General features: G+C 39.9%; 1 protein-coding gene across 1 annotated transcript; it reads left to right on the forward strand.

Moving 5' to 3' along the window:
* Positions 1-315: 315 nt before the first annotated feature.
* Positions 316-13,003, forward strand: CD83 (CD83 molecule). Its single transcript, XM_065397621.1, has 5 exons — positions 316-358; positions 495-625; positions 10,209-10,440; positions 10,579-10,682; positions 12,830-13,003. Exons 1-5 carry the CDS (start codon positions 316-318, stop codon positions 13,001-13,003), a joined length of 684 nt encoding a protein of 227 aa, XP_065253693.1.
* The last annotated feature ends 805 nt before the right edge of the window (positions 13,004-13,808 follow it).

A 13,808-nucleotide genomic window follows, 5' to 3' on the forward strand; every position in this document is an offset into this window, starting at 1 on the left:
TGTCATCACTGAGTAATTTTACTGTTCTGTTAAGGAGAGGGGCAGGAAAGGAGACGTCATCAGCAAAAACAGTAAGGGGAAGTGGGGCAGCCCTAGCAGGGTTAAGGGGAGGAGCCTTTACACTCCCACTCAGGGATTTTCCCTGTGTCTAGGGGACTTCAGACTCAAACTGTTTGGCTGGGACATACCCCTGCTGACGTTCTCTAGAGCTGTTTGCCTAGGGCTGGAAACAGCAGCTGCTTCACCTCTGTTCACACAGCTCCTCCTGCAAAGAACAAATCACAACTCCTCAGCAATCCAAGACAGCAGCAAGCTATGCTTTCGGCATACTACACCCAGCTTGTCATCCTGAGCAATGGTAAACGTGACGCTTTCATTTTTAATTTTACTTCTCATTGATTTCTGCGGGTGTATTTTGGCCGTAATTCTTCTACAGACTGGAACATTTAGGCCTCTCTTTCTAAAGATGATTTATGTGTACCTGTGCCTTGCAGTATGGTGTTTCATTCGTGGGACTTCTGTGGCCATTCCAGAGGTTGCAGTGACGTGTACAGAAGAAGCGCTGCTGGCCTGTGAAGCTCCTCGGGACCCACAAGTCACCTATGAGGGAGTGTCCTGGCATAAAGTAAGGAAATGTTACTGTGATTCATGCAGACTGTGCATTTTGTTTTGCTTTCCCACCGGCTTCTAACTTTCCTCATAGGAAATGCTTGGCTGTTTTATGGAGAAGAATCTTTCTGTCAGAGCAGTGGAGGTAGCATAGGCATTGCCTGCCATGACTTGAGTCACATGCCATAGGATATTTACACACTGCTGTACACAGATGCTTGAGTTAGGTGTCCCTTGCCTGCTCTCAGACGTCACCAGCCCGCACTGTGTCAGAGTTCTGAGGATGCCCACGCTGCTATTCTAGACATTCTGCCCTTCACAAGGCTGCATCTGTAATGTTGCTCCAGCCCTGGTCTAGCCAATGTGCACTCGGTGCAGTTGCACAGATGCCCCCCATTTCAGCTCCTCCCCCCCGGAAAAAACAACCCCCCAAACTGAGTGGTGCTGCAACCCCCAGCACCAGCTCGCAACACCACTCGTTCACATTTGGCCCAGCTGCTTCTTCCATGACGGAGGAGTGGCTGGGCCAAACCTGAGGGGTGCGGGGCCACGTGAGTGCAGGGTGGACGATGGGAGTGAGCAGAGTTGGGTGACCAGGACTGGGAAGAGCCACCCTAGCCTGGGATGGGAGCAGAGCAGTGGGGGGTGTCACTGGGCCAGGAAGAGGTCCCAGGGGCAATGGGTGAGGGACTGGGGACAAGTTGTTGGTGAGCTATGGGGTGTGTGGGGAGTGTTGGGGAGCTGTGGGGGTGAAGGGCTGGGATATTGGGGGCTGTGGCCAGTGACGCTGAGCAGGAGGTATTTCAGGGTGGTTGTGAGGTTAGTAGGGGCTGGTGGAGGGTTGTTGGGGTATATGTGGGGTGGGAGAGGCATTCCAGGGTCTGGGAGAGATTGGGGCGCTTTAAGGAATGCAGGGACCCCCATTGCCCCATTTGCTGTACTCTTTTGTAGGATGAAACGTGATGTTGTGACTTCAGAATGGTGGATTCCAAAAAAGGGGTTGACATTTTTTTTCTTTAAAATCTAAATTAGCTATTGCTGTTCTTTTAAATATTTTTGTTCTGAAAGAGGGTGGAGTACAGAGTACAGAGCGTGGCGCTGGGAAGATCTGAATTATCCCCCTATAATCTTGTAAAAAGGAGATATTAGCCTCCCTGCTTCAGTGTTTCCATCTGTAAAATAGGAGGACTACTGCTTACCAACCTACTTTCAGAAGTGCTATGAGGAATGATTAGCTAATGTACATAAAGCACTTTGAAGTGAAATTATTACACAAAGTGAGGCAACATTGTCCAGTGGCTTCTCATGCGGCTCATGTTTCTTTGGGTCCAGTTTCCTTATCACGTAAACAGGGAATACTACCAATTTCTCAGTTCTGTTAAGCACTTGGTGATGATCCTCTCATGAAAAACGTAGTGCTATATAAATTCTGTTATTATGTAAGTGCTATTATTATATTGGGTTCTCTGGTTGTAATACATGTTCTGCCTCTAATTTAGATCCCAACTACATAACAAAGAGATATATCTAAGTTAGTCAGAATTGTTCAGAATTTCTCTGCTTGTCCATCAATAAATCTGAAGTCTTTCTACCTTCGGTTTTTTTCCTGAGGGGTTAGGCTGAGTGGAAGTGAGTGCTTAGAAAGGAGGGCCTTCAACTTGCTGGGTTTGGAGAATTTCAGTGTGGAAATAGGGGCAATCTGATCCTTTTTTGCTATCTGCTTTTAAAGACTGAATAAGCAAATATTTTACATATAAATATTTACTAATCAATTAATACCCCATGTTTCCATCTCTGTGCACTGGGAAGCCTGTAAAATGGGGGAATTCCAACTATGTGGCATGCTTCCCTTGATTCCCATCCTGGAGAAACATCTCTGCAGGGCTCGGTCTGGTTTAGGTCTGTGGACCTGTAGAAAATAGACAGAGGCAGGCTAAGGGTGGAAGAGAATGGGTGGACAAACTGGCTCCCAAATCTGCACAGGAAAATCAGCAGAAGTGAAAACAGCCTGAGGCTCTATTAACTTGTGCTGCTTCCCACGCTGCGGGCAGGAGCCCTCCTACATAGGGGTGAGAATCAGGGGGTTAGTTGTGATCAGTGGAGCACCTGGAAGCACAGCTCATGCAGGAACCGTGCTTTCCAGAGCAGGAGCTGGTAGGGCCAGACAGCAGAACAGAGTTGAGAGCCATCATTGTGAGAGAAGAAGTCTGAGGAAACACTGTAGGACTGATTCACTGTACCCCTCTGGTGGCACAAAGAAAGAGGATCTGGCCCTCCACACCACTTTAAGGAGAACAAACAAATGACAGAGTGCAGCTAGGCAACCACATGTAGAATTAATCAGTTATTTAAAAAACAGCTACCAAAGGATTAATCAATGAACAACACGTACGGCCCCCAAAGGGCTAATTAAAAAGTAATTCCAACAAACGGTATGAAATTTCAGACTGTAGAGTTCAAACAGCTGTTAGGCTAAATCTTTTGTACAAGGTCACTTTGAACTGTGCTGTAAATGTGAGCAATTAATCTTTGGCTTCTGCTGCTTTTTAAAAATGACGATGATGATGTGCCTCTGCAGTTTGTGTGGAATTAATGCTTAGATAACACACCTTGCAGGACATTATTGCCTTTTCTTAACAATTATTGGAGCACTTCTAGTTTTTTTCTATAATCTGCTTTAAAGAAGATATTTTAGAATATCAGGGTTTTCAAGTTTTATCTTAAAAAACCCTTATTAAAAAAGTCGTGTGTGCCAATCTAATAATAATATTCTAGTGCAAAAATCCAAATAAATATAATATGGGAGTACTAAGTATTACAACTATGTCCAATGTGCTAAAGTCTCCATCCTGCACATGAGTACACATATGTTTAACTTGGCATGCATGAATAGGCCGTTGAAGTCAATCGAGCTACTCATGTGTAAAGTTAGACATGTGTGTAAGTGTTCATAAGCTCAGGGTCTAAGTCCGTTAGCTCAAGTGCAAGGGTTTTTATTCAAAAATACTTACAGTAGTGTGGCCTAGCAGATCAAGCACTAGGCAGAGTGCCACAAGCTCCTTGACGTTATTCCTGGCTCTGTCAGAGATTTGCTGGGTGGTGTTGGGTAAGTTACTGAAACTACACTTTTCATAACTGGGACCTGCATAAGGGTGATCTGATCTTCCTGGGATGCTGAGCCACCCACAAGTACAGACAAGTCCTCCGGAGGTGTGGGTGCTCAGCATCTGTACAATCAGGATACTTTTATTTAAGTGCCTAAAACTTTAGGGAGCGAACGATGGAAATTGTGACTTTGATCTCTCCATGTCTCATCTATAAAACAAAAGTGTGGATAATAAAACTTTATTCACCTACCTCCTAGGGCTCTTGTTTGTATAGAAATGTGAACATGTGAAGCATTTTGTAAGGGCTAAGAGCCATTCTTTTCCTTTCCGTTAATTTTAAACAGAACATGAATATATACAAATTAAATTCTAGTAGACATTTGGCTGTTTTATTTGTGCTTTAGCTAGGAAAAACCTGATCTAAAAGGTAAGAGGGGAAAAGCTTTTATTTAGCTGGGGGGGTGGAAATCTTAACGCTCTAGCTCTTTCTTGTAAAATGTAAAAATGAGGCAAAGTGCTTTGGATAAGTATCCAAAATACACATCTGATAACATATTTAAGTTTGTTTTTGTCTGAGGCCTTTACATAAACACAGAGGGTCAGTTTCTAACATTTATACCCAATTAGAGCTGAGCAAAAAATTTCCATCAAAATCTTGGAAAAATGCCTTTTTGGACTACAAGAAACTTTTTTTTTTTGCTTGAAAAACAATTTTTCCCTGAAAAATTCTAAATGAAAAATTTCAAATTTTTTCAAATAATTTAATTGCAGTAGGAAAAACAACACACTTTCTCCTTTACCCAGTGTAAAATATTTTTTAAAATCAAGTGAAAGAAAAGATAAGAGAAAAGGGATTTTTTCTTCCCAATAAAAGGAAATCTTTTAAAACACCAAGAAATTTTAAAAAGAATTTTGAGGGGGGTTAACTTTCACAAAAATTACTTAACTTTTCTAGATGAGTTCAGGACTCAGTTGTGCCATCTGGGCACGACACTGGGTTGTTGTTGTTGGGCCTGAGGAGAAGGGTACACTCTAGGGAGAGCAGTGGGGCACATGTGCAAAGAGTACCTTACCTTCTCCACATCTGGACAATGTGTGATGGGTGGGCAGAACAATGGCCCCTCCTCATCCCAGCACCCTTTGTGTGCTGCATGCCCTCGGGACATAGGGATGGAGAAGTCCCTGTGTTTCACAAGGGTGTGAGGGATAAATCCAATCCTTTCATCTTTCCTCCCCATACACACTATGCACCATCGTAAGGCCCAGGACACAGTGAGTTTGCCTGGGTGTAACTGAGAGCAGAATGCACTGTCACATGTAACTCTTCTCATGAAGTGAATTTACTGTTGTGCTAGGGAAGGGTAATAAATTCAGAGCCCTAAATAATAGTTCTCTTCACTAAGAGCTAGATTCTGCCACGGGCAGAGTTCTCCAATGGGTTTTTAAGAACTTTGCTAGATTGGGACCAGACTACACATGAGCCAGACTACACTTGGGCCAGAATCTGTGACCAATACTCACATTGAGTAATACTTTGAAATCAGTGGGACTGCTCACCATCAATAAGCTTGGAGGGGAGAGGGGGTAGACTCTGGCTCAAATTAGGTAAAGCATAGTAGCAGTAGAACAATCTTATTTTATATGCTTCTCCTCCATTAATAAGCCTAAGCACTGACTGGGAAAACCCATTCCTTCCTCATTCTGTCCTTGGTCTTTGCGGCAAAAGTTCATAAGAAACCCACTTAGTGCCAACTGACCACAAAGGTGTTTTTGTGACACCAACATTTATCCACGAGGTAGTCTCAGTTCAGTTCCAGCTCATTCTGCAGTGGCCACTTGACATTTGAAACTAAATTCCTCCTCCTAATTTTTTTTATATTAAGATCAATAATTTATTTAACAGCAAAAAAATTCAAGTTTGTTTATTATCCATAGTGAATTTTTAAATGAAACCATTTCCCCAAATGATCCTACACTCAGAAAAACAATACGTTAATAGTAATACACCCACCTTCATTATGACATCAGCCTTGGAGCAATACCATTTTGCATGTAATAAAAAGCTGTTTTTATGATGAAGGGAAATGATATTGTCAATTTAATGTAGCCAGGAGTCAAGGTACCATCTTGCTTAAGGAGAGTACTACTAAAGAAAGCCATTTGATGAGACTGGAGGGTGTATTTTAACTGAATAGCCATTTTCTTTCAAACATATTTGATACAATTAAGTTTAGTTGATTGTTTTTGCCAAAGCGCAGGGAGTTGTGTGTAGGCCCTCTTCACTGGGTGAATTTCACTCATGGTTAATGTAAGCTAAGTTAGATGACGTTATAGTTTGTTGTCTAAGGAACAGCTAAAAAAACCATTTTCTATCTGTGATCTAGAGAACAATTCTTGTCCCATACTGCACCTTGTTTGGTTTGCTGAAAGAGAGTCTATTACAGAATATTTGCTGAATTGAATTTAAAATTTAGAATCACAATTATTCTCCCGATTCTAAGAATTACATTCATCCAGTCAGAGAACAGAAACACATTATGTAACCTATATGTTCAATCAAGACTGACAAATTTTGGATATCAAATATTCACAAACACCACCTTGTAAACAAGCTACAGATCAAGAGCTATTTGTACAAATTATTCATCAAATAAATTTGAATAGTGTATACATTTGAGAATATGGCAATCTGTATGGATAGTTCACAGACAGAAAAAATACAACATTTATTTAGTAAATTATTCATTAGTAAATTATTCATTAATAGAGCTGGGTAAGGAACTAATTTTTTGGAGCAAAGTACCCCTTACATTGTGGTTTCTTTTCTTGCCTATTTCCAGAGAAGACAAAAGGCCTCAAATTTTGCTGTCAGTTAAACTGGTATAACTCCTGAATAATTCCATCAAAATAATGGAATTAGTAAGGATTTACATCAGTGTAAGAGAGTAAAAATTTGCCCTACAGAATTATTTTAAAGAGGTAAGAAGTCTTGCAGCTCTTAGGCCCTGTCTACACTGGCTCCCCAGTCATGTTTATGAACAGTGTTTAAGTACAGTTCTTACTGAACAGTGCTTAAACATGGTATAAATGGTGCCAAGCTACATGAAAAACCATTTGAAAAAAAAATATGGATCTAGTCTAGAACATCTAAAGATGATTTTAAGAGAGTTCAAACATAGCAGTAGGTAGGAGCCTAAGAAACCCAGTACAGAAATCGGGCCCAAATCCAATCTATTGGAGAACCAATGATTTAAAAAGGATTTGCAGAAACAAAACTATAGTCAATCAAGTCTGATGTGCGCCCTGGAGAAAAGACAACCTTTCCTTTTCATGAGCCGTTGATTTGTGCTGATTCAAGTTGTAATTGGGTTGATTCAGTAGTTTTTGTCTTCCATACTATTTCTCCACTTGTAAAAAAGGAAAGTGGGCACTAAATTATATTTTGTTTGGACTAGAATTTGGAAAAAATGCACACAGCTTCATGGGTGAATCTCCATGTGCTGATTGCCTCTTACCCCAGCATTTAAAGTAGTGTGTTTTTCCTCATTGCCATCAAGGTGATGAATAACAACAAAGAGGAAGCTGCCTGGGTGGTTCTGAAAAGTTGGAAGCCTGTCAGAAATGTTGCCCCCAGGCCAAAATAAATATGACAATAAAAATAAACTTAAAATTCTTTTGTTGTTTAATTTTTGAATGGGTTATTTTAAGTAGACAGGCAGAAGAACACTGCTTGCAGGTCCCTGTTTCCCAGCAAAATTCTTGCTTCAGTAATTCTCAGCAGCCAGCATGCTATTGAGTCAATTTTTATGTAAATAAGTTAAACATTATATATTTCTATGGGTTCCAGCATGATTCATAACGTGCCTTTTCGTTCTGAAACCTGCTAAAGGAATTACAAGAAAAAGTGGTATAGGTAAAGCCCAACTCTCTTTCATGATCCTAAGTGCTTATCAAGAACATTCAGCACTATGTAGCTCTATCAACAGTGGTAGCTCTACAACATGGGGTTGAACTGAAACACAAATCTAGGCAAAAACCATTTTGAGGCTGATTAAAGAAGAAAGAACAGGATGGTTTGTACGTGTGTGGATTGCAGCCACTTACAGTGTCCCGAATCAACATCCACTGACTGTGTGTAGAATTAATTAAATATACCCCATGTCATCCACCTTATGCTGTGCAGTTGTGGCATCACCTGGATAAAATTTGGCATGAATTGCATTGGATTATCATGGGAACCTGATCCGTTAAATGTTCTGTCTAGCAAAAGTTTGCTAAGTATCATGGGAGGAAGCAAAATGATGAAATAGCATTTTGGTGACTTTAATTAGGTTTGGGAAAAAGAAGTTAGTGGTAACATGTAGACGTGTTTAAGTGACAACATGACTGCTGCCTTGACTGAATATTTTGTTGACTTTATTTTTAATGACTATGAGCTATGCAGAGAGACTATTCAAATCCTTAAATTCCTTCAGATGTTTTTTACAATTAAAGAGGATTTTACCATATATAAAAAATAAAGACTGCAAAGAGAAATTATTTAGTTAAAGCAGCTGAGGAAAAAAAGAATCGCTGATGAAATCCACTGATGAATGTGATGTCTTTTTATGCAAAAGCTCTGAAACTACCACCAGATGTCCCTGTAGCCTAAAACACGTAGCGGGGCTGGTATGCTGTACCCTCAAGTGTGAGTGACACTGTGTATTTACCTGTGTTGAAAAGGAGACCTCATGGAAATAAAGGAAGTACAAAAATAATAATTATAAAGTAGAGATGGGCCAAGACCGGAGTCATTTACGTGAATATTCCTTTCTCCCAACATTTAGAGGTTTGGATAAAACAGGACCTGGATCCAAATCACTATCAGAGTTTCCATAAATGAGGGAGGAACTGTAGGTGGTGAAGCTACCTGTTTTTTTTTTAAAAAGTATATTATGTATGTACAGACCATACAGAGGGTATATTTACACTTCACACTAAACCTGGGTCTGTGAGACCAGGTATGTTTCCAAACCTGCACTTGACCATCCACATGGAATTATAAATCTGAGCTTACAGTTGCTGGACCAGGTTTCACATACTGCATTATGCAGCCCTTCTGACATGGGTTTGCGGCTTCACCTGCATCCATGCTGCAAAATAACGAGGCTTGAATGCAAGTCTCAGCAGGACGTGGTCACTGACCCACCCCGCTAGGACATGGGTCCTAGAACCCTGCTGAATGTTTGCTGACCCAAGTCAGTCTGATTTGTGTGTGGACGGAAGGGAGGTTTGGGCTCAAATCTAAGTCAGGGTCTGGGTTTACTGTGTGCAGTGTAGACATACTCAGGGTGCTTTGGTGAATGTAAACTGAAATCATCTTATTTGTCTGTCTTTCTAGAGTGATATTTCTACTATTTTGGAGTTTTATAGTCATGCTTTACACCAGACCATCTCAAAGAGCTTTAGAGCTAAAAGTGAATCCCACCTCACAACACCCCTGTGAAGTAGGGAAACATGATTAACTCCATTTTACAGATGGAAGAAATGAGACATGGAATGGCAAAGTCATTTGCCTAAGGTCATGCAGGAAATTAGTGTCAGGCCAAGACTAGAACTCATGGGCCTTGTTTAGTTCTCATTTGCACCAGCTTTCAGTTAGCATAATTCCATTGACTTCAGTGGCGTTACTCCTAATTTACAACAGCATGAGAAAAGAATAAAGCATCCCATCTCCTGATTCCCAGTCCTGTGCCTTAATAACAAGACCATCCAACCTTTTCACTCACTATTTGCTGTCAGGGAAATCAGAAATTGTACAACATGACATACAAGAACCTAGATAATTATCTGAAACTTATATGTAAAATTTAAAGGAAGGGAGTGCCTTCTTCCCTTCCACTGATTCAAATGGGGGAAGGCCCCTGGGAATTATTGCATGGTGTTTTTCAGTTGATTTGCTCTTTCTTTTGTGGATAATAAGCCCTGAAGAAGGGGACTTAAAAGGACTGAGATTTGGAGCTTTATGCACTGGCCATGCCTCCTTCCTGGTCAGCACCATACCCCTATTAGGGAGCTCTTATAACTCCCTAGCACAAGGAAGGCTGGCTGCAACAGCCCTCTCCTCTTCCTCTATGGACCTCTACTAGGGTCTCTGTTAGCTTCCTAGGGGGTGAATTTATCCCACAGCCTTCTATTGTACTATAGTTCCACTGGATAGATATCCAGATTAGGTAGATTAAGAAACCATGTTGCATGTTTGTGTGTATGCACGCACACACATTCTTAACCTCTGGAAATGCAGATAAAACTCATGATGGGCAGTATCACTTCATTTGCAGGCAGAAAATATAACACCATCATCCTGGAATTTTTTCCCTTCAAATATATTGTGCATTTTATTTTTTAAACAAAGCTTGTGTTTATATAAAATGTCATTCCCCTAAAATTGAGGAAAGCCAGCAGACTATGCTCACTGTAGCTTTATCAATAAAATATATTGGTGTTTTCCAGATTGTTGGAAATGGTGAAGAACTGGCAGAGATGGTACAGAAGAACCTTGAGAATGGTGTGGAATATTACTATCCAAAAGAACTTAATGGATCCTTGCAGCTCTCCAGTGATGACACATATTCCTTGAGAATCACAAACACTACTAGCCACAACAGTGGGACATATGGGTGCATCTTGTGGGCACCAGCTGGAAAACACAACCAAAGTGGCACAATCATATTAAAAGTAACAGGTATGGTAGGGTCATTTGACTTCTTCATGTTTGATATGGCAATTTAGTGATTAAAGACCATTTCAAGATATGCTTTACTTCAAGGTGAACAGAGATACCAATACATCTTTAAAACACCTCATTTATTTTATATTTCAGGTTGTACTGAACGATTAGATGAAAAATTTAAAAAATACAGAGCGGAACTTTTATTGCTGTCCTGCCTTGGGATTTTTTACTTGCTGCTCATCTTTTTTACCTGTGTAAGTAATGTTTTCTACATGTTTGCTTTTGCCTTCTCAAAATATTTCATTTACCAATAGAAGCTGGTTCCCATATCTAGTTTATGGCCAAATTCTGAATTCCTTGTATGCCCAAAACTTCTATCAAAGTCACTGAGAGATTTGGGTGCACAAAGAATGGATGACGGAGTCCTCAATACATAAAGTATTTATTCACTCCATACACCCATTTGACTCACTACATACTGTCCTTCTGGAGCACCAAAGCGCTCATTTCTGCTCCCAGTTACGCCAAGTATACATTCAGAGAAAAGCCATTAACTTCAATGGATGTTCTCAGAAAACACAATGTGGCAACTGGAAATAGAATTTGTCCAAGAATGAGGTACAGACCTACAGGATATCTGCTCCATTTATTATGTTCCCAGTCTGATGGACTGCATATTGTCCAACCTGCACACTGAGAGCCTGATACTTCCTCACTGAAATCCTTGCGATTTTGGCCTCAGTTTCCTTATCTGTAAAATGGGGATTACTTCAGAGGGATGCTGTGAATCTTAGTATTTGCCATTATATGTCCGTAAAGTATTTTGAGATCACTGGATGTGAAGCAATATAGAAGTAGAAAGTAATATTATATATCAAAGGTAATGAAATCAATAGTTTGCAATTGACCATGAATTACAGCTCTTTGAAAGCAAAATAGAAAACCCACTTCTTGACTGGGCTGCACACAGCACCACCACATGTAATACCACCCCAGACAAAACAAACAAACAAACAAACAAACCTGAAAAGCACAAGAATACTATGCAATGTAAACTTTGGTCCTTACTATCAGATGGTTATGGGGATATGGAGAGAGTAGGCATGTTAGAAGCTAGCTAGAGAGGAATGGGATGAAACATTATTTAGGATACTAGTGAAACCATTCCCTATGGCAGAAAAACCAGGAAGTCTATAGTTCATCACCTTGAGGTGGCAAGTCCCTCAAGTTTTAAGTGCTAATTAGATTTTTCAATAATGGTTCTATTCCCCCCACCCCTTTGGGAACCTTACATGAGAGTTTTGGTGTATTTTACTAAAAACCCCAAACCCTCCACCATTCACTTTTAAAGTTTTCTTGGCTAAATTTTATTGGTATTATTGTCATGTTCGGTGACACAAATCATAAATGCTATCTGATTGGAGAATTAGCTGCAGCTAAAAGTAGCTTTTCATATATCTTCAGGGAGCAATTAAAAACTCATGTCTGCCTGTTTTTTAGATTGACAATTTCTGCCAGTAATTTGTGCCATTCAGAATAAAGTTTGACAAGCTAAATCTTGTAGAAATTTGCTAAGATGAAAGTATGAAAGCAAGTATATCACTCATTAAAAAAAGATGCCCCCATTTTGTTCAGTGTCTCTAATGTGGCTCATGCTGGTTGTAAAGAACCTCTCCTTCCACATATAACAACTGTAAATTTTATTTGCAGTTGAAGTTTTGTGATTTTAAAAAATGAACCGTATGCTGGAGGTGACCATCCTGATGAAAAATTACATGCGACACTCTACTAGTATGGGAGCCCAATTTCAGCGACACTAAATCAGCTTTCATCAATGTTTAATATTGCCTTAATCTCAGCAAAGAACTTTACTATTTAATATGTCTGTTAAATTCTTATAAGCCTCATTATTCCTGAGCACTTAATAGCCATTGAACTCAATGGCAATTTTGAGTGTGGATCGATGGCAGGATTGGGACTTTAATAAGATTTACACTTCACAATTTGATGAAGATATTTCAGACTTTAACGGGCATACAAGTCACGTGAAAACAGATTTGTGATCCAACACTAGATTGTCACTTTTCAAAAAGATTACCAAACTGAGGCCCATTTTAACCAAAGCCAGTAAATTTAAAATAAGGTTCTCAGTTTCCCTGTGGTATCTAGGTCTTCTGACTATGTGATACTTCAGATGAGTGGGTAAGCAAGACAGTTTAAATTTTTCCTTTTATTGGAGAGCCACAGTCTGGTGAGAAATGAATGGAAAAGGTGTTCCAATTAATTGTGGTTAGCACTGAGCAAACTCTTAACAGTAATTTTAATGCATAATCCTTACTTTAAAAATGTATTTAAAAAAGAACAAATTAACATCAAATGATCCTTTTCTTTGCTTTTTTAGACATGCCTAAAAAAAGAGAACATGCTTCCAGGTTATCATAAACACAGAAGAGAACAGAAACACACACTTATCCTTGTCAGTGCGCAAGAAAAGAAGATTATCCAGTGTTTAGGCAGCAACAGCACTTGCAAAAATGGATCTAATTTGAGTTCTGGCCAAGCTGATGTAGTTTAAGAAACTGTGGGCTCATTAATAAACACGTCATGAAGATGGATGGTTGGGCAACATAGAGAGGAAATAAAAGCTAACATACTGCCTCTTCAGGGTATCCTGATAGCTTGGGTAATCTGTCAAATACCTGCTTGTGCTGGACAAGTCTTCAAAGAGTATCTTCATATGGTACAATAACTGTTGAATTTAAGGTGACTAACAAATACCAGTGCCGCCCTACAGCTTTGTTACAAGGCTACTATAATGTTGGCATGTGCTCCACTTCAATCCATTATACCCATCTTGTTCTGAGAGAGGCTGTTTCTACCATCTGAAAAGTAGGTTACAGAGAGGATTTGATGGTGTTGATTTAGGAGATTAAGTTATCGACTGAACTAATATCTCAGCTCTTTTAACAGTCACGCACTACTGCTGCTGCAGTACAATTTTTCAGAAAGCTAAGCATATAGGCTTCACTCTCCTCTGGACGGTGAGCTCTTGTTTTTGACGGCATTCACTACCATGATTGAGAAGTATGGCTACATAATATCCTGGAGATTCACCAAATCCAACCAGATTTATTTTTATTTTTATTGGTTAATCTCAGAGTGATTGATGGACAGAGAGATGTAAGAGAGATAGACAACATCCTGGAAATCTTTCCCTAGTATTCCCTTCCATTAGTGCAAGGAGTGCAGATAAATAAGAGGCCCGTCAGTGATTTCCCAAGAGCACCTTTACTTCAGGGAACATTATATATATATATATATATACACACACACACACACACACATACACACACACACACACACACTGCTACAAATTTATC

Source organism: Emys orbicularis, chromosome 2 (assembly GCF_028017835.1).
Source record: "Emys orbicularis isolate rEmyOrb1 chromosome 2, rEmyOrb1.hap1, whole genome shotgun sequence".
In the NCBI taxonomy this organism is placed as follows: domain Eukaryota; kingdom Metazoa; phylum Chordata; order Testudines; family Emydidae; genus Emys; species Emys orbicularis.

What these genes read in the sequence shown, in the direction of transcription:
- CD83 (XM_065397621.1), top strand. Translation starts at nt 316, where the DNA reads ATGCTTTCGGCATACTACACCCAGCTTGTCATCCTGAGCAATG. An exon ending in GCTTGTCATCCTGAGCAATG is followed by an intron (nt 359 to 494) that starts GTAAACGTGACG and finishes TGTGCCTTGCAG; the next exon opens with TATGGTGTTTCATTCGTGGG. An exon ending in TGCTCATCTTTTTTACCTGT is followed by an intron (nt 10,683 to 12,829) that starts GTAAGTAATGTT and finishes TTGCTTTTTTAG; the next exon opens with ACATGCCTAAAAAAAGAGAA.